Here is a 21036-nt window from a genome sequence, read left to right as displayed (position 1 = left end):
GCTCCCTTAAATCAGGGCCACCTGTTTGGCAACAAGGCAGAAGTTGTTCTTAAAAAGATGGAGGAAAAAGCTAAATCTATGCAAACTGTTAAAGACTTTTTACAAGTACAACCTCTCAAGATTTAGTAGGCATTGGCCTTCTAAGAATTGGTCCTTTCCTGCCTCTTCCAGACCTTCTCAGTCCAAACCCAGATCCAGCAGAGCACCCAGGCTTCAGTCCCAGGGGACGCACAGGACTAAGCAGTGGGGGGCCTCCACTTCTAAATTTGGGAGTAATAAAACTCCCCCCTATGGTAAACTGCTTCAATTACTTCTTTTTAAAACTTCCAAGCACTTCTCAACTGACTGCCCCTTTGGGGGGAAAGATTGCACTTCATGCAAAGAACTGGGGACTCATTACTCAGGACAAATGGGTTTTAATTAGTGTCCCAAGGATACAGATTTCACTTCCACACATCACCAACTCCAAGCTGTTGGCTAGATATGCCTCTAAAGCAGTGGGCAGAGGCCCAAAAGCAAGTACTCTCTCTCTCATGCATAGGAGCTATTCAACTGATACCAGAAGAGAAAAAGGGGCAATATTTCTACTAGAGATTTTTCTGGTACCCAGAAAAGACAATTCATGGCATCCTATCCTAGACCTGTCTACTCTAAACACCTTTTTGGTGGATTCCAAAATTCAAGATGCTGACTCTTCACCAGCTGCTTCCTATGCTGAGCAAAGATGCCTGGTTGGCAACACTAAATTTAAAGGAAGCATACCTGCACATCCCAATCAGGGAATCTTGCAGAAGATATCTACCCTTCAAAGCAGGCTACACGCACTATCAGTTCTCTGTACTGCCCTTTGGCTTATCTACTGCACCCAGGGTACTCACAAAGTGCCTAGCTCCAGTCATTGCATTTTGCAGGCAAAGAAATATTCAAATATACCAATACCTGGATGATTGTCTAATTCAGGCAGAAAACCCAGGACATACTTTTGAATCATCTGGCTTTTGTACAGAGGGTGCTAACTTGTCTGGGGTACACCATAAACGAAAATAAATCACACCTGGTACCCCGTCAACAAATTATATTCCTGGGAGCAATCTTGAATACAACTTCCCAGATGGCTTTCCTCACGGCAGAGAAACAAATTCACTTGACAACCTACTTCAAACAAGTAGTCACAAAAACCCTGCTATCTGCAAGGCAAATACTACAAGCCTTGGGATTCATGGCCTCCTGCATTCTTCTAATTTCATATGCAAGACTGCATATGAGGAAACTACAATGGTATCTAAAAAGCCTATGGTGTCAACATTCTCAGGATCTAGAAGCAATGATTCCTATCATTCCTTGTCTATACCTAGAGTTCCTTTGGTGGGCAGAGGGGACTACCATTTACACTACCCCCTACCACCCAAACCCTAACAACAGATGCATCAGACTATGCATGGGGGGGGCGCACCTGGTAGGGAAGTGCATTCAGGGCAAATGGAACCCAATTCAAATGCACCTTCACATCAATTATAAAGAAATGTTAGCTGTACAGAATGCTCTGACAACCTTCAAGGAACACATTCTTCCAGGACAGTTAATGGTAAAGACGGACAACACCACTGTTATATGGTACATAAACAAGCAGGGGGGTACACATTCTTACCCCCTCTGCAGACTAGCTATGGCATTGTGGAACACAGCCTTGAGCTACCAAGTACATCTACAAGCTCAATTCCTGCCAGGAAAACTAAATACACTGGCAGATGGACTAAGCAGAACCCTCATTGACCCACATGAGTGGAAACTGGAACCAAGGATTTTCAACATGTTGACAAGCAAATGGGGGAGCCCAGATACAGACCTGTTTGCCTCCCCCCAGAACTATCAATTGGAAAAATTTTGTGCAAGGACTCCCCACAGACAAGCTTGGAAAGTGGATGCTCTGTCCTTCAGCTGGAAAAACCTGTCAGTGTATGCCTTTCCTCCTCTGCTCTCCAAAGTACTACTAAAGATCAAACAAGACAAACCAAGGATGATTTTGATTGCACGAGCCTGGCCACACCAACACTGGTACCCCCCTCCTGTGCAGTGTGTCACTGTTGGCCCCATGGCACCTGCCTCAGACTCCTACCCTGCTGTCTCAGCAGGAGAACCAGATTCTGCACCCTCAGCTTCAAACACTGAACCTAGCAGCCAGGCTAATTACCCAAGCTCTCCTTTACCATCCCTCAGTAAACCAGTGATGGATGTCATTTTAGAGGCAAGGAGGCCTAGTACTAGAAAATCGTATGCTGAAAAATGGAAAAAATTCTGTGCCTGGAACCAATCTCAGGGGATGAGCACAGCAGGGCCCAATTTACCTCGGATTTTACAATATTTAACTGAGATGCTTCACAAGGGCCTGTCTTTTTCCTCAATAAAAATTCATGCCTCAGCCATTTCAGCTCATTATAACACAGAACCACCCATCTTCTCTCTTCCACTGCTCAAGCAGTTCCTCAGAGGGACCAAAAAATATAAGACCACCCAGGAGAGCTCCAACTCTAACTTTGTATCAGAGAAACTCACCCTTCCTCCTTTCGAGCCAACTGCTACTGCAGATTTAAAATTCCTTTCTTGGAAAACAGCTTCCCTTTTAGCCATCACTTCAGCAAGAAGGGTATCTGAATTACAGACCCTTATGGCAGTGGAGCCTTTCATAATCTTTCATGCAGACAGGGTGTCCTTCAGGACCAATCCCTCTTTCATGCCAAAGGTGGTATCCAGTGTGGCCTTTAATCAGTCCATTCATTTGCCTACCTTCTTTCCTAATCCACAGAACAAAGGGAAACAGATACTGCACTCCTTAGATGTGCACAGACAGCTTAGAGTCTACTTGGACAGGTCTAAACCTGAAAGGAAATCCGAACAACTGCTGGTGGCATTTGCTGCAGGGACAGAGGGGAAGGCTATTTCAAAGTGAACTATCTCCAAATGGATAGGTCATTGCATTCACTTCTGCTATAAGCACCATGGAAATCGTATCCCACAGGGGATCAGATGCCACTCAACCAGGGCTGCATCTACCTCTACAGCCTTTCTCAGAGGTGTACCTAACAGGGACATCCTAGAAGCTGCTACCTGGAGTTCTGTACATACTTTCAGCAAGCATTACCATTTCCCAATTTTCTCTAAATCCAGAGCTGGCTTTGCCACTGCAGTTTTGCAGGGCCTTATAGCTGGTCCTAATGCTAAATTCCTCCTCCAATCCTTAGCTTTGGGAATCTACCCAAATGTAATGACTGCAACAGTGAAACACGGAGAACATAGTACAGTTGTGTACACTTACCATACATGTAGATGTTCGTGTGTATTCACTGTTGCAGTCCTGGTTACCCTCCCTCCAGCCCCCTGACTTCGTTTGGCTATACCTCTTCTCTCCTTTTCAATGCTTAAAAGCTTTTTGGTGTATTTGCTTTTTTGTTTGCGGTATAACCTTGTATATTTATAGATTTAATTGCTTCCCATTAGGGGGGCACCTGACATCTGGGGCAAGAAAAACTGATGTAATGACATCAGCTGCATGTTTTTACCCCTGACAATCTGACATCACGGAAGAAGAGACAACAACCGACGCAGGACCCAAGACTTTGTTAATCAGGCCGACCTAAGGCTACCTGCAAGCAGATAACCCAAATGTAATGACTGCAACAGTGAATACACCCGAACATCTATATTCATGGTAAGTGTACACAACTGTACTTTCTTGATAAGAAACCTGCAGTTTATTGTAGCAAGCTTCTTAGACCAGTAGCCTGTGTGGAAATGATCACTTCTGCTTCATGGAGAGGAATTTTGTAATGCTGTAATTAAGTAAAGCTGAGACTCAGACCTGGGATATTTATAACTTTCCTCATATTGCCACTCTCAAGCTGTATGAGATGTGTTTATCGGTCTGTTAACCACATATTGCAAAGTGGAGTTGTCCATGGACCCTCTTCAGCCAATGTCAGACAAAAGGTAAACACTATATACACACACACACGTTTTGGAGGAGATTGCAGTGTGACAAAGGGAAATACTGCCAGCCCACCTGGCTGGAATTTTGTAAGTAATTATATGTCATTTGTGAATACTAATTTTATTTATATAGAAGTGTGACAGGAGGAGATACTGCCAGCACAGCTATCTGGAATTTGGCAAATAATTACGTGTCATTTGTGAATATCAATGTGATTCATATGCTTGTCTTGCAAATGTATTAGAGCTGTATGTTATGTGTATATTAAACTGCTGGTACAGAAGTATGTGATGAACAAGGTTTTGTACAGTGCTAACCTTGGAAGTGTGACCACAGCATGCCCTGCTGGATTAGAGCAAAAATGTATATAAGCTATTGTACATGTGTAAATGTGTATGTTTTAATAGTGGGAACTAGACTATAGAGGGTTAACTTGCAAAACCTCAAGAAAATAGTTGAAATTAAATTGTTTTATGATTATGCTATAAAAGTTCATTTCAATACATCAAGGAGACTGGATGTCTAGAACTAGGGTGCCTTCTGCATTGGTTTGAAAGTGCTCTATTGTTTTATGTATTCCAGCAGTTGCAAAGATCTGAGAGATGTATTTTTCACAGGGAGATGTTAAATGCTAGTAGTTTCTAGCAATGGGGGGGGGGGGTTCACCTGGGATAGACAGATGACAAAAGTGATGTCATCCTGCAAGTATCCCAGCAACAATATTTGAGAGATTAATTTAAGAACTTTCTGAGAGGGAGAGAGAGCGAGAATGTTGTATTTTGTCTTTGACCTAACAAGAACATCCACTTGCCAGCTCTGCACTTGCCTTGCTTATAAGTAAGTTTTTAGAGCCTAGTAACTCTTTTAGATTCAGATAGGAATATAGTAAAGTATTGCTTAGATATTTTCTTCATTTATTTGAGACACTCCTGCAATGTTGTTTTAAATATTTCCTGTGATTTTGAATGATGATGTAACTGAGTACTTACTGAGTATTGTCTTGCTCCTTTATTATTTATTATTAAATATATTTAAACCTACCTTTATGGCTGATATCTGCGAGACATATTTAAGCTGTTAGCATACATGCAAGGTAGGATTGGACACCTTTAAGGGCCTTAAAGTAGCTGATAAAGAATGGCTGGTGACAGTCAGAACTACCTTATAGTCTGGTTACAAAGGGGGATAGCAAGTAAACTTGTGCCAGCCTTTCCCGAGAGAGAGAGATTGTATATGTTTGCATATAAATCTAATATCAGAATGTGTGTATGTCAGCTACTTGGGCAGGGACACGAAGCCCTGGTTGGACTTAGAAGGGTACTGGAGATCTTGGTGTGGCCACTCAGCTGAGATCTCAGTCCTATAGTTTAGCCAGTGGGAAGTATTATTGGGGATCTGGAGAAAAAGGAAAAAACCAGCTCCAGACTGACTGTGATCTCTCTCTGCTTTTAAGGGAAATTGCACTTCACTGTGTGTACTTGTCATCCTCCCAGTGTGTACATTCCCCACTGCTGCCAGTGGTGAGGATTGAGGCTCCTTGATTACTGGGCCAATGCAGGGGCATCACAGGCAGTAACTGGAGTAACTTGAAAACACTCATAGACATGGAGAGAGTGTTCCATCAGGATTGAACCCTGGACGCGTGAGGCAGACATCTTACCATTAAGTCATTGTGCTGGTTGGAGTACATGGGTATGCATCTCCTACAAGTCTATATTGCAGGGCTACAGAGTATGAAACTAGGCATTTTCAGATAACTTTAATTGCAAAGCAACTGTCACTAGACTTTCTCTGGCAATTCCTCTCTCACAAAACTATATTATCAGACAAAACTTCACCAAATGACTAAGAGAAGTGGTTGAGTTCTGTGAGGAAGTATAATGTGCTAGAAAGATCATTAGCTGGATTTGTGCAACAGTGATACCCAGTGGCTGGTTTCACAAGACACCCTGGAACCCTCTTCCCTGTTGTTTGTGTCTACATCATCATCCTAGAAACAGTGCAGCTAGCATGTGGTCTCTTTCAAATGACAATTTGTAAAGTGCTTATTACTTTTCTGTAGTTTAAGTGGGTACTGTATTGTGGCCCTTCCTCCATCACTCCCCCAAACCTGAGAGAAGACTCTTCTCTTTGTGCAACTCATCATCCAAGTATGAATTCTAAATTCTGATTGTGATAAAATCAGGCAGCATTTCAGGAACGTCTGGGATACCTGTGATGTACAAGGTCTAATGTTAAACAAAAAAAAAAAAAAAAAAAGTTCTTAACAGCAGGTGCCAGGACAAATAAAGGAACTGACAATGCCTGTATTTTTCTTTACAGATTATTCTGACCCTGGGATGTGTTGGATACCTACCAAGTTACCGAACAGAGACCATTTTGAAGGTGGGATTTGTGTCTACTCATCATTTGAGGAACAGTGCTACAAGGACTCATGTGGTGGATTATCTTGACATAGACGGCAGCCATTGCTCTGGTTTCACACACAGCAGGCATCTCCATTTCTGACTTCTGCAAGCTATTTTTGCTCCACTTGTATGATCTGACTTTTTTTGTGAGGCTTATACTAACCTCAGCTTCCTGTTAAAACTGTGACTGCTTCCTGTTTCTGATTCGGTGCTTGTTTTTTTGGATTGTGTCATGGCTACAGCAGTCCAGCCAAATGAACTGGTGTTTGAGTTTGCTAGTAACGGGATGGACGAAATGCATCAGGTATGCCATCTGATTATATTTTTTGTCGCCTTCTGACAGTTTAGAAAACAAAGACAGCAAAATTTGCACAACACCTGGCCTTTGTTCTTACTGGTCAGAATGTTACTCTTCCTTTTTATTACTGCATTTGTCATCACCGTTTTATGCTGTTTACTTTTTCTGAAAGCCCATCCAAGTGTACTGTATATGCAAATTATGCAAAACAGGGAAAAAAACAGTTGCTGCATTAGGCGAACGAACACATTCTGTCAACATTCTTATTTTACTTTCTCCTTTTGAGTAACCACATGCATTTTTACTGCTTTTTTCTGAGGTCAGTGCAAACACAGAGTTAAAGCCACATGTATTTGTGCACTATAATTTGATAGCATTTTATTCTGCCATGTTAATGTTTTATTCTGACTATGGATGTGTGCCTTGTGTTTGATGTTCAGATGGTTTGGTTAAGTATGCAAGTAAAATGTGATCACTAAAGGATGTAATGTTAAACCACTGTGCAGTGTTCATTTGTTGCAATACTGGCTTTTTCTTTCTGACATTTTCTGAAGCTGTACCTAATGAACTGTACTGTCCGTGTTATACTAGATGATGCAAATAAATATGAAGTACTGCAGGGACTTTATTACAACTGACGTGATACTGCCTAAAGATAGCAGATGAATTCAGCTGCTTTGACGGTCCAGCTGCTTAGCGAAGATTGTGCTTGATAAGGTCTTTTAAGAGCCAGGCTATCGATGTTCTTGTTGGATTTTTGGATTTCTGTAGTGCTTGTGATGTAAGATAGGGAATGGACTTTGGTGACTGAGTGTGACTAGGGATGGATAAATAGTGTGTGGTAACTGTTTTGCTAGCATTATGGTAGTATCCCTTGCAATGGGCCTCCTAAAAGGGCTGCAGAAACCACTTGTTTAAAAGCTGTCATATGATTTTGGAGACCCGTAGATCTTGACACTACTGATTGGCCCTCCTCTAAGAACAGTTAAAATTTGGTGCACTGTCAGGCATTCCATATTGGCCATTTTTTGTTGAGTTTAACCTCACAAGTGATTGCTGTGTCTGCTGGTCTTTTTGGGGGTGGGGGTGGAGGAGTTTGTGAAGTGAGGTCACTGTCAGACAAGCTGGGATATCATGCAGTTGGAATCCTGGAAATGGTAGTGCTAACCCAAGGAATCAGAAGAAATATATAGACTGAAAAATAACATACGTATTCAGTGTTGCCCGTATTTTTCCAGTAACATTGTTATTCAGTGATAATTCATGTCATCACCCACTAATGACTCCATTCCAGACATACCTGCAGATATGCATTACATTTATGGAGTAAGCATACACGCACAAAAAGCTATAGGCATTCACCATTATTCAACACATTTTGCAACATTCCCATACCCTTGCTACTCAGTGACAAATTGCCACACCCCAGTCACAGTATTGCAGACATGCCTGCAAAAGGTTTGGATATGCATAATGATCATCATGTCAGAAAAATACTTTAAAAGTGTACAGAGCTCCTGTGGTATGGTATCCACATTTTTTGCACATGGGATCAGGGTATCACGTCATCAGTGGCAGTCATCTAGAGCCAAGGTTTACACTGCCAGGTGGCTGTCTCTGCCGTGGTGCTTCCACACCACACGCTCACACCTGTGGCCAGTTTAGAGTGCCCAGTCCACCTACTGCATATCTTTGGAATGGTGGAGGAAACCGGAGCATTCAGAGGAAATCCATGTGAACAGAGGGAGGACATGCATACTTTGTACAGAAGGCACTCCAAATCAAACCAGGGAACCTCTAGCTGTGCTATGATATGCCTGCATAATTATATCATGTTACGTGGTTCTGCTGACTAGGTGTTGTTGAACCGTAGCAGTATAGTACAGTACAGCTGTTAAGTAGGGGACCTAGTACAGGAATGTCAGCAGTAGGTGATGAGTCAGGCATTTATGTAGTTTAAATATATTTTGTTTGGAATAGATTGGTGGTACATTTTATGAGGAACTTTGCTACAGGGACTTGTGATGGATTTTACAGTGGATGCATGCAGTATAGAGGTGCTGTAAAGTTTGTGGAAAGTAAAAGTGAGAGAGTATTAAGAGGGGGTAGTGTATGTAGAGTTACACTTGGATCTCACACAATTAATTTAAATAGACTGATGTCTTACAAGAAATTCTTGGGCCTGGGGACAGAGTTTAGATAAACTGAGTACATGGCAGTAAGGCTTCTGACACAGGCAGTGAAACTTGCTTTCCAACAGACGAGTAGCTAGGGTGGGGAGAAGGGGGCAGCCACCCCAGGCACAAAGTGTTAGGGGACATGAAAGGTAGATGCCAGTCATTCTTTAGTCATTGGTGGTATTGCATTTATGGTTGGGGCTGAGACACTTCAGCACTTTGTGTGTGTTATAAACTGTAGGAAACTAATGTAGCAAGTGATCTGATACAGTTTAACAATAAAAGATTTTTTTTTTTTTTTAATTTTTTGGTCCTTGAAAATGATTTTTTATAACCGTTTTTTGTTTCTTAATTAAATATTGAAAGTTGAAGGAGTTATCGGATGTAGTACATGTATGCACTGCTTAATGTATGGGATAGGTTCTATCCCATCGAAAGTTAAGCGAACTCCCTATACTTTGTATTGTGCTTCTTTTAACATCTGTCTGCACGACGGCCAATCGCATTTACGTCCGCATAGTACAGTACAAATGTACAGTGAATATAAAAAGTGTACACACCCCTGTTAAAATGCCAGGTTTTTGTGATATAAAAAATTGATAATTTCAAAACTTTTCCCACCTTTAATGTGACCTGTAACCTGTACAATTCAATTGAAAAACAAATCTGTTATAAAAAAGAAAAAAAAAGTACAATAAAGCTGGTTGCTTAAGTGTGCACACCCTTAAACTAATATTTTGTTGAAGCACCTTTTGCTTTAATTACAGCATTCAGTCTTCTTGGGTACACACCTGCCATCAATTAAAGAGACTCTGATTAACCCCAAATACAGTTCAGCTGTCCTAGTAGGATTTTCCTGACATTTACTCAGTTGCCTGCTACAGCAAAAGCCATGGTTCGCAGAGAGCTTACAAAGCATCAAAAGGATCTCATTGTTGAATGGTATCAGTCAGGAGAAGGTTACAAAAAGTTTTCCACAGCATTGGATGTACCATGGAACACAGTGAAGACAGTCCTCAAAAAGTGGAGAAAGTATGGGACAGCAGTGACATTGCAAAGAATTGGGCATCCCTCCAAAATTTATGAAAAGACAAGACGAAAACTGGTATGGGAAGTTGCCAAGAGACCTACAGCAACACTGAAGGAGCTGCAGGAATATCTGGCAAGTACTGGTTGTGTACTGCATGTGACAACAATCTCCTGTATTCTCCATATGTCTGGACTATGAAGTAGGGTTGCAAGACGGAAGCCTTTTCTTACACAGAAAAACATCCAGGCTGGCTAAAATTTGCAAAACAGTACATCAAATCCCAAAAGCATGTGGGAAAATGTGTTATGGTCTGATGAGACCAAGGCTGAAATTTTGGCCACAATTCCAAAAGGTACGTTTGGCACAAAAACAGCACTTTGCATCACCATAAGAACACCATCCCCACGGTGAAGCATGGTGGTGCCAGTATCATGCTTTGGGGCTGCTTTTCTTCAGCTGGAACTGGGGCTTTAGTGAAGGTGGAAGGAATTATGAACAGTTCCAAATACCAGTCAGTTTTGGCCAAAACCTTCAGGTGTCTGCTAGAAAGCTGAAGATGAAGAGGAATTTCACCTTTCAACATGACAATGACCCAAAGCATGCATCCAAATCAACAAAAGAATGGCTTCACCAGAAGAAATTTGAAAGTTTTGGAATGGCCCAGCCAAAGGCCAGACCTTAATCCAATAGAAAATCTGTGGGGTGACCTGCAGAGGGCTGTGCACAAGAGATGCCCTCGCAATCTGACAGATTTGGAGCGCTTTTGCAAGGAAGAGTGGGCAAATATTGCCAAGTCAAGATGTGCCATGCTGGTAGACTCCTACCCAAGAAGGCTGAATGCTGTAATTAAATCAGAAGGTGCTTCAACAAAGTATTAGTTTAAGGGTGGGCACACTTATGCAACCAGCTTATTGTATAAATGTTATTTATTTTTATATATTTTTCCCCTAACAGATTTGTTTTTAAATTGAATTGTACAGATTATAGGTCACATTAAAGGTGGGAAAATTTTGAAATGATTTATTGTGGTCTCATTTTTTGTATCACAAAAACCTGACATTTTAACAGGGGTGTGACTACTTTTTGTATCCACTGTAAATGCGGTCCAACGTTGTGTGGAAGGACAGTCAAGAGGCACAATCCTGTAGTTGTACAGTGCAACAGAACTGCTAGCTATGGCTCTGTTTGCCAGCAGCTAAGGTGATCACCAGGATATTATACAAACTAGAAGGTAAAAGTAAATATTGCCATTGATAATATTTTTAAGACAGACGCAGTTCTTTGATGTTTTTAATTTCCACACGTACCGAATACACACTTCTTTGAAAAGACACAACACTGGCAAACAGATTAAAATGTAAACAGTGGGTGTTGGGGTGTAGACACACATGTATACCACTCCCAAGACCACGGCACTTTATTATAACCTTACAGGCGGCGAATTGTGTGAACACAGTATTAAGGATGGATTTTTTTAAACACCTTTATTGAATTATCACTTAAGACATACTTAAATGTACATTAACAGAAAAGAAAACAAAACATTTTAACATTTTTTACATTTACATACGTTGTACATCACATCTTATTTCTTTGTAGTTGTCATCAGTCCGACATTACTTCTTTTTCTTCTTTCGGCTGTTCCCATTAGTAGTCACCACAGCGGATCATCTGTTTCCATTTCTTCCTGTCCTCTGCATCTTGCTCTGTCACACCAACCACCTGCATGTCCTCTCTCACCACATCCATAAACCTTATCTTACGCCTTCCTCTTTTCCTGTTACCTGGCAGCTTCATCCTTAGGAACTTTTTCCCAATATACTCTGCATCCCTCCTCAGCACATGCCCAAACCAACGTAATCTTGCCTTTCTGGCTTTGTCTCCAAACCTTCCAACCTGGGCGGACCCTCTAATATACTTATTCCTAATCCTGTCAACCCTCATCACACCCAGTGCAAATCTTAACATCTTTAACTCTGCCACGTCCAGCTCTGCCTCCTGCCTTTTTTGTCAATGTCACTGTCTCCAACCCATATGACATAGCTGGTCTCACTACCCTCTTGTAGACCTTCCCTTTCACTCTTACTGGTACTCGTCTGTCACAAATCACTCCCGACACTCTTCTCCACCCACTCCATCCTGCCTGTATTCTTTTCTTCAGTCCATCATTACATAGGTTGCTGAATTAGTCTTCCCTTAAATTTCACTCCTCCTCCTCCTGAACATTATTCTACATATATTGTTTCCATAACTTCCATTTATTTGTGTAATTTGCTCCTTCCCTTTTCTAAAGATTCCTTTTTGAGTTCTTTTATATCTTTTTCTGTAGAGAATTTTTAAAATCTGCCAACTCATTACATCCCCAAAACAAATGTTCCCAAGTACCTCTTTCTTCTCAACCACACCTCCAACAGTTGCTATCTAGTGGAGGAAAATTCTTTGTCTGCTTAGTGTATTAAAACACTCAAGTGAATACTTCCAATCAAAGATCCTAAACCTTCTAGACTTTGTTGCATATCTAGGATACCTACATTATACTCTTGTAAATTTATTTTCCAGTCCCTCTTCCCAATCTTTAATATCCTTTGATTTTTTTTTTTTTTTGTATAGTTAGCATGCAGTATTTTATATGCCCCACTAACTATCCCTTTTTAACAGCAGCTTCTCTTCTAGGTTTGTATGAAACCCTCACCAGAACACACAGCAGGTCTTTCCATTAAGATTCCTCTATCCCTTTCTCTTCCTATGCTCAGATACTAATTCCTGATAGGGAAGGCAGTCTCTAGCTTGCAGTCCAAATGTCTTCTTGGACTCATCCTATTCTGTTAACTTTCCCTCTCTAATTATTTCCTCCCAGTACCTTGGTTCCTTTGCCAGTTTTCTGCAGTAAATTCCAGCCCCCTTTTGTCTATTTTCTGAACCCCTACTTGCGGTCAGTCATTCCTATTGACAAAATCTCATTTCATGTGTTGGCTTAGTTCTTAGAATACCTTCTACTACTTTATGAATGTAATATTCTGTATGGTTGATGTTATTCTCCATAAGGATCTGCATCCAAAACCCCACTCTGTTTATTTCCTGAACTTTGTCCCTACTTCATCATCATCCCTTTCTTTTTTAAATTATAACATTCTGCTTGTGTTATGTATATGAGCCTTAAATGTGTAGCTGTAAACTATCCCTTCAAATCAGGTAATCCTAAAACACCTTGTACTATTGGAATGTTCATCTTGTCGCATTTAACTCTTACCCTCTTCTCCTTTCAGGTAAAGTCTGTAAAAGGAAAAACTTCAAAGATCAATACACGTTAGGTTCAAGCAAGGCACCCTTTATTACTTGCAGCAAGGAGACAAAGCATGTAAGGTACAAGGTTTGTCTAACTTTCTGGTGGCCAGTATATTATTCTTATACAGTTCTCTTCATGTCACATAGAAAATGTTACTAATCTACTGCTGATGTAGTTGGACACAGCTTTCTGTATGTTACACAGAAAATGTTACCAGGCTTATTGCTGACATGGTCAGATTATTGCTGTCTTTGCAAAAACATTTGAGAAAAACAACCTGGCCTTGGGCTTATTTTAGCCCACCTTGTCTCTTCAGTTCTTCCATTGTACAGTTCTAATACATGCAATACATTTTGTCTAGATTCAAGGTACATTTCTAGCTTTGGTACAAGTAGGGCTGACTATAGTTTAAGCTTTCAAACATCTATTGTTTTCTTTATCAAGACTTCTAGCAGCTGCACATTTTCTCATGGCATAAGCAGAAATAGAATGTCTCTTATTAAGTTTCCGGTAGCTGCACATATTTTCATTGCATAAGCAGAATAAAGTGTCTTTTATTAAGTTTCTAATGGCTGTGCAGATTCATGCAGTATGAACAGAATAAATGTATTAACCCTTTTAAGCCTTTAATGTACTAAGCATGCACATTGCTATTATGCATTTTCCTAACAAGTCCTTAAACTCCTTATTAAGTTTTGTCCACAACTTCTGCTGTGGTTGATAAAAAAAATGTACCTGCCCAGTATATAAAATTAAAGGGACTAAAAACATTGTCAATGCTTATGTCTTGTTATCCATATCCATAAACAAAAGCGTCCAGTTTCTTAGTTTTTGTATTATCTTTTGTTTAGTCTCTTCCCAAATATCCTTAGCTGCGATATCAGAAGCTTTTTTGAGGACTGGTGCGTAAAGCACCAATGCAGGTTGAAGACACCAACAGTAATTGTGGTGGATTCTCTAGGCCTTAACAAGGATTTCTTACATAGGGTAGACCCCAGTTTAGTAACTACATGGTGCCTGCTGTAGGTGAGAACTATAAGGTATATTTAGGTTTTGCGTTTCCCATCATTTGAGCATCTGTTGGTTGCTTTGTCTTTGCATTTCACAAAGACTGCAGTATTTAAGGTGGTTTCTTATTTTGTCTCCAGTGATTTCCTTTTCTACAGTGGTAGCTAAACGTGGTATAGTGCTTTTGAGGGGTGCAAGCAGATATAAATGTTGGACTTTTAGATAGATATCATGCATTGTGCAGTAGCGTTGTCGCCTCACAGTAAGATGCTGTCCGGTTCGATTCTCAGCTAGAGCGTCTTCTGTGTGGAGACGTGCGTGAATGGGTGTACCTTCATTGAAGGTTGTGTGTCAGAGCTGGCAACTCGGCACATAAAAATCTACTGCCAATCATTAGCGGACCGGAGTTTCGCTGTGGCGACCCCTAACTGGGAAAAGCCAAAAGATACAACAACAACATCATGCCAGTTAAGAGAAGTCAGTTTAACTGACAGCAGCATAAATAACACTGAAATACACTTTCATTAGAACCCCCCTAAAAAACTCATGCAACCACTCATTAGTAGTGGTGCTGTGGTAGCATTGTCACCTCACAGCAAGATGTTGTTACGTTCGATTCTCAGCTAGAGCGTCTGCTGTGTGGAGGCATGCATGAATGGGCGTGCCTTCGTTGAAGGTTGTGCATCAGGGCTGGTAACTCGGCATGTGAAAATCCACTACCAAACATTAGCGGACCGGAGTTCCGCTGTGGCGACCTCTATCCGGGATAAGCCGAAAGACACAACAACCACTCATTAATGTTCTGATTTTTTTGAGTTTGCTTAGATGTGTACATTTTATTTCTTAGTTTACCTTTCAAATAATAAAAGATTTTCATCATTTTAACCATCCTGTGATCTTTCTAGTTGAAGATGCAGTTAAGCTGTTAGTGTATCACATTTTGCCTGTTTGTCCCACATTACGTGAGACTGTGTTCCACATATTGGAGACAGAAGGTTGAGAATTATGAGACTGTTGTGCAGTTAGTTTTTGCAGTAGCAAGGTGGTGTAGGATTTTTTTTTAACTTGCCATTTGCTTGCCCTCTTCCCAGGGTTGTGCAACCGTGGAGTTTGTATATGTAAAGTAATTAGGGGATGGGCTTGCCATCTTGGAAAAACTATTTTTTGTAGATTTTTCAGTGAAAAGTCATAAATGAAGTTTTGTTTAATCTTTGCTGATATAACAACAGTCATTACCCAGTTTGCATTAGTGCTCTTTGGAGACACTGAGGAAGTTATTAATGTTGCACTGTGATTTCTGGGGAAACAAACGAGCTTCAATTCTGTTTTCTTTACCTAGCCTCTTACTCCTGAAGACTGAAAATGGAGAGTGGGACGGGTGTTGTGTCCTCTGAGTATACTGAGGCATTGAAATAAGGCTCTTAAATTACAACTGATTTCCCCCTCAATTTTTGTAACTAACTCTGTGATGGTCATACCTTGAAAAGAATAGGATACACCAAGATGCACTGATCTTGGACTTAAGTCTGCATTTTTGCTCAGTCAGTCTTGCTGGTAGAATGAACAGGATACGACTATTCACTAGACAGTTTCTCTCCTCATAACTAATATCCTGTTCATTCTACCAGCTAAAAAAGTCCTCACGATATTACCAGTTCTTGTTGTCCTCCCATACCCTTGGATGAACTTCTGAGGCTTCATGGGAAAGGTATTACTGAAAGCCTCTGTCATCATCCTTGTCAAGAATCAGTCGTACGACCAGATTGTATGAGAATACTATTGCTGCACAAATCCATTCGATTCTGAAGTTGTCACATAAGGATGAAGTAGCTAAATCTGTGAAATAAATCCATTTGCTATATAGTTTAAATTCCTTGACTTCACCAAATTGCTTCCATAAAATTGTGTTTATAACCTTTCCAAACATGAGGGCAAGACTGACTCTTCAGAAATTACTTGTTTCACTTTTGAAAATCATAGCTTTACAAAAACTCAGGTAAACAGAAATTTATTCCAATAGCCTTCTCAGTGAATCATTCATGTAAATAAAAAGTGTCCCTGGTTTGGGGTCTTTGCCCCAAATTATTTTCCTTTGTTTCTTATTCTTTAAGGAGCAGCTTGAAAGCTATGCTGAACTCTCCTTTTGAAGTTATATCCCCATGAATTAATCTGCTGTACTGGGACCTTTTTAATCTCCAGAGGAGGGATTATACAGGTTTCTTAGTGGCTCATGCAGCACCTCTTCTCTCCTGTCAGCACAGAGGGTGGGAGGAAGTCTGTGAGTTTGTACTTCTTTCCCAGCTAGATAACCACCATATTTAGTATGTATATTTTAAAAATGCTTGGCTCTTTAAATACACTGGTTTCTGTAGATGTGCTCTGATGAAGGTACTTGAGCTATTTCATTATCTTATCCTTGGTAATATTTCCGTCTGTCCCCATCCATCTCATATTGGTACACACTGTTATCTTACACTTTTGTGGAAACTAGTTAAATAACACTTCTCATTCCGGTGAAGCTTCAGAGCAGTTTTTCCATTCTCAGGTTGACTTTCACTCCCCAACATATATGAAAAATCCCTTATGCCCTTCCTGTAGCGAGTTAAGTCTGCCCTCCTCTCTGATTACTTCAGCCTGTTACATTGCATAACAATCCACTTGTTTTGGATCAAATACATGGCCACAACATCCTGTTAATGAAACAGAATTTTATTGCATTAGTCTTGAACTTTTAAGTATTAGAGTGCCCCAACACACACACGCCACTTTCACCCTTTTCTCAAGTCATGGCCGTGTTACCTGAAGCCTAAGCTAGCACCTTGTAATATGGGGTAGAGAATGCAGGTGTGTATACTAAAGATGTTTTGAGACTTAAATACTGAGCACAGTATAAATATAATTACAAAACAATGTCAGCGATTTTCCATTCCTGTAAAGATTTTCAGTCCATTACTGTTATTATTTCCTTTTCTCCCTCCTTTCTGTCATTGTTAATAGCCTGGCCCTTGTGCTTAATCAGAGCCGGGACTTCCAGTTACGCAAATTCCCCCTTGGACTTATTCCAGTAATTGCTGGAGCCAATCTCGGGCCAAAGGCAGCTGGGCTTGGCATGTCTGAGCTTCTGTCCGGGGAGGGGGTCTTACTTGGCCTACCCTGCCCCCCTTGTGACTTTGGTATGGTCCTCGGGTAGGTGTGTAATGTGGACATGTGGTGTATCACCTGCATCCACAGCAGCTCAGCCAGGCCCAAAGCTACCCACTGAGCATGCCTCCTTTGGAAATGTCCCTAGCCTCCACTAGCAATCGTTGTCAAGAGGCACCCACATACCACTCCCTCCCCCAGGATGGACAGTGCCCATCCCTCCCTGCCACTGCGTCAGTCACCTGAGACACTGATTGAACCCCAGGTTGTAGTCCGGGCTTTATCTCTCTACAGCACTGGAGTGGGGTTTTTCAGTGCATTTTTTACAGGTACGCTGCATATCTATGAAGCTTATCTGGAGATGTAATGTAAATGAGATTGAAATATACTTTTTCATGGTATAACTAGAAATAGGTTGTACAGCATAACAAATTCAGCATACATTGTTTAACTAAATTTCGCTGGTCCCATAATGATGAAGACACACACAGGTATAGGGTACTGATGGATGTATTCTTGACTAGTAGTGTTTGTACCCAAGAGAGTAAATAATCACACTATACAATGCATTATTTTTTAACTAGTATTTCAATATTTTAATTAAGTATATTGTTAAAAACACTTGATTGTCTACTTTTTTGTCATGGATACTTATGTCCAGCACTCTGAAGTTGCACAAGTTATTTGGGAGGTTTAGTGACATCTATAATTTTTGCCACATTTTCTTTTAATATTTTTTCATGGTATTTTTAATCCTCATCCACCCTGTTTGCTGACTTCCTGTCCTCTAGTGTCCCATTCATTCCACATAACCCTTAACATCCAGCATCATCTGGAAAGAGAGGTGTGAGCTGGGGACCATGGTCATCAATCCTATAGGGTAAGGAGATAAGCGAGCAGACCTCATCTGCTTTCTCCAGTGCACTGTTCAGCTCCTCCAGAACCTTGGATCACTACTCAAACCTGGGTGGAGGGGGCTGCATTCATGGCACCGTTCCTCTGCACCATGGAATCGGCTGCTTTTTATTTTGCTTTGCTATATATTGTTCTTTTAGTTTTGAGGATCATTGCGAAGGGTGTACAGTTGTCTGACATTGTTACTGTATGGAAGTAAATACTTTTCTTTTTAAATAATTACAAATGTATGTTTTGTTATCAGTCGATGTGTAATTGTGAAGTTGTAGCACTGCTTGTAACTGCAAGTTAGCGGTAATTTAAGTAATTTGAATTGGCTGAGTATTACAGGGTTGTGCATTACCTGCTTATTCTTGGCATCTAATACCATATTTTGTATCAGTTTAAAGTATGTTTCATGTAGTTGGAGTTTACTGTTGCTGTTGAATGGCTTATGTTCATTGATATGGCAGGTTTACAAGTTCAGAAGAGCAATATAGTACAAAAGGCTGCTTCTGTTAATCATGCGTCAACATATACAAGGTGTTATTGTGGGAATGAGCAATCGTGTAATAGAAATCTCTCTCCAGGCTTGCACGTTATTCTGTCATGCCTAGGATGTCAAGACACTTTATTCTCCAGCCCAACACAGGAATGACATTGTCACGAAATTGTGCACACCTTTGTTATGCATTGTTGTGTAAATGTGGGTGTGTTGCAGCATCGGTCTTTCACATGTTGCTCCTTGTATTTTTACTTGTGAAGTGTGAGTGGCAAAATCAGGTATTCTTTACATATCAGATAGAGGTTATAAAGTGAACCTGGACACAGGACATTTATTTATTTATTTAAATTTGCTGAATGTGGTGGGGCGCTGATCCTCATGGACCTATTTCAGGCTTTACTTGGATGGGACAGTCACAGCACAAGTAATGACATAAGTGTAAAGGATTGTAAGATCTTAAAGTTCAGAATAAAAAAAAAAAAAAAAGAGTACACAAATATAAAGAGATGTACAATTAAGCAGGCATATATATCTGTGAACACTGAAGTAGATTAGCCTTATCTTGAACATTTTTTAGCTTGGATAATTTTAAGGACCTCACCAAGAGGATTACTGGCCTCCAACTTATGTCCTATGCAGCCCGACTGAAAAAAACTCCGGCTGTACTCAGTGGCATATCGCTTACTCAGAGATGATCTCTGCCTGACTTACAAAGCCATGTCCAACTCAGAATTGATGGACATGCTCCACCTAAAGAAATTCAAGTCACTGCGAGCCACGCGTACTAGTGAGCTAAACCTTGCCACAACAATAAATAGAACATGCTGGAGGGATAGATTCCTGTCGCAGAGACTCCCCATGCTTTGGAACAAAATTCCTAACTACGTTAGGCAGAGACCCTCACTATCACTCTTCAAGAGAAGCCTTGACGAGTGGATGGGTAACAGAAAATACACCCCTGGGATCACTTCATTGGCTCTGCTCGACAGAGGCTCAGTTAATTAATCAGTGGGGCGGCAAAAGCCAACACACTCGAGCTAGGCTTATAAATGCCCTTGGGAAGATAGCCTAGTACCTACCTATGAACCTATAAGGTATATACTGTTGAGTAGGTTTGTTTTACTTGGTTGCATGGTTACTGTGTAGTGTGTGCTGAAGTGGGGGGGGGGCTTCGGTTGTTGTTGTATACTTATGCAGTTGGGGGAAAAGGATGATGTGGGTTCTAGGATGTGGCTAGAATTTGGTAAGAATGATGGTTAAATTATTTGCCTTTGGAGAGAAGTTATTTCAGTTTTTAAGGGAGTAACACTAAATGTTTTTTTCCAAGTGTAAACTTTTTTCCTGAAATAAGGAAAGCTGTTTGAGTCTCTTATGGATGGGTTGTGGGTCATAGAACTGAGAATCTATGGTTGCAGTTTTTCTTGATGGGGAACGTGTGTGTGTGTGTGTATGTGTGTGTGTGTCTGTGTGTGTGTGTCTGTGTGTGTGTAGGAGTTGTAATCTAAGGTTATAGACCACCTCTCTTATGCTGAATCTTCTAGAAAGGGTGGAGAAGCAATTTTGATTTAACAGTTTAAAAATAGAAAGCCCCCCCCCCCCAAAAAAAAAACAAAACAAAAAACAGACATCTCTTTGCTGAATTGGAAGCCAATTCTTTTCTTAGTGCTGGAGAGTGGGAAAAAGTGGCAAGTCTTACTGGAGGAAGTTTGAAGCGAGCAAAAGTCCTTTTCTGAAGTAACAGCCATCTTTGGGAGGTCATGGCTTAGCTGGACTGTGAGCATTCCCTTCCCAATGGCTACATCACCAGCTGAGTTGAGTGAGATTTTTCCATGCCCAGAAGGTGGTTTGTTGGATGTTTCTCCATGAGGAGTTAGGTCAAGCCAAAGGTCACTGTATTTGAAGGATGAGGTAATTGTTGCTTGTGGTCAGAATGAACCACTTTAGTTTGGTTGGTTTTGCTATTAGTTGTTTGGCATGTATTCTTTTGGTAATGCTTAGTAAGTCTTGTTGGATTTTTTAGCATGAAAGATTGCAGCTGTAGATCAACATGCCATCTGCGTAAAAGTTAATTGCGACCATGAGACTGACTTCTGGAAGGTTTTTGATACAAAAGGACAAGAGTAAGGAGGAGAGAGTGCTAAATCCTTTAGACATTACTTTAATAAGAGTACTGATTCTTTAGATATTACATTGCTAAGAGTACTGATCCTTTAGACATTACTTTGATAAGAGTACTGATTCTTTAGACATTACATTGCTAAGAGTACTGATCCTTTAGACATTACTTTGCTAAGAGTACTGATC

The 21036-nt window shown here is 40.6% G+C and overlaps 1 protein-coding gene across 3 annotated transcripts in view; it reads left to right on the top strand.

Moving 5' to 3' along the window:
* LOC122790080 (ETS-related transcription factor Elf-1-like) overlaps window positions 1–21036 on the top strand; it is an 875567-nt gene that overhangs the window by 438270 nt on the left and 416261 nt on the right. For all 3 annotated transcript variants that reach the window (XM_044057642.1, XM_044057643.1, XM_044057641.1), the window contains exon 2: window positions 6308–6697. In XM_044057642.1, coding sequence (XP_043913577.1) covers window positions 6626–6697 — 72 coding nt within the window. In that variant the 5' untranslated portion in view covers window positions 6308–6625. The remainder of the gene's footprint in view (window positions 1–6307; window positions 6698–21036) is intronic.

The sequence above is a fragment of the Protopterus annectens genome, chromosome 15.part0 (assembly GCF_019279795.1).
Source record: "Protopterus annectens isolate FY-2018-M chromosome 15.part0, PAN1.0, whole genome shotgun sequence".
Taxonomy (NCBI): Eukaryota; Metazoa; Chordata; order Ceratodontiformes; family Protopteridae; genus Protopterus; species Protopterus annectens.
Note: the sequence above shows the minus strand (reverse complement) of the source record. Positions and strands in the feature narration are given on the sequence as shown.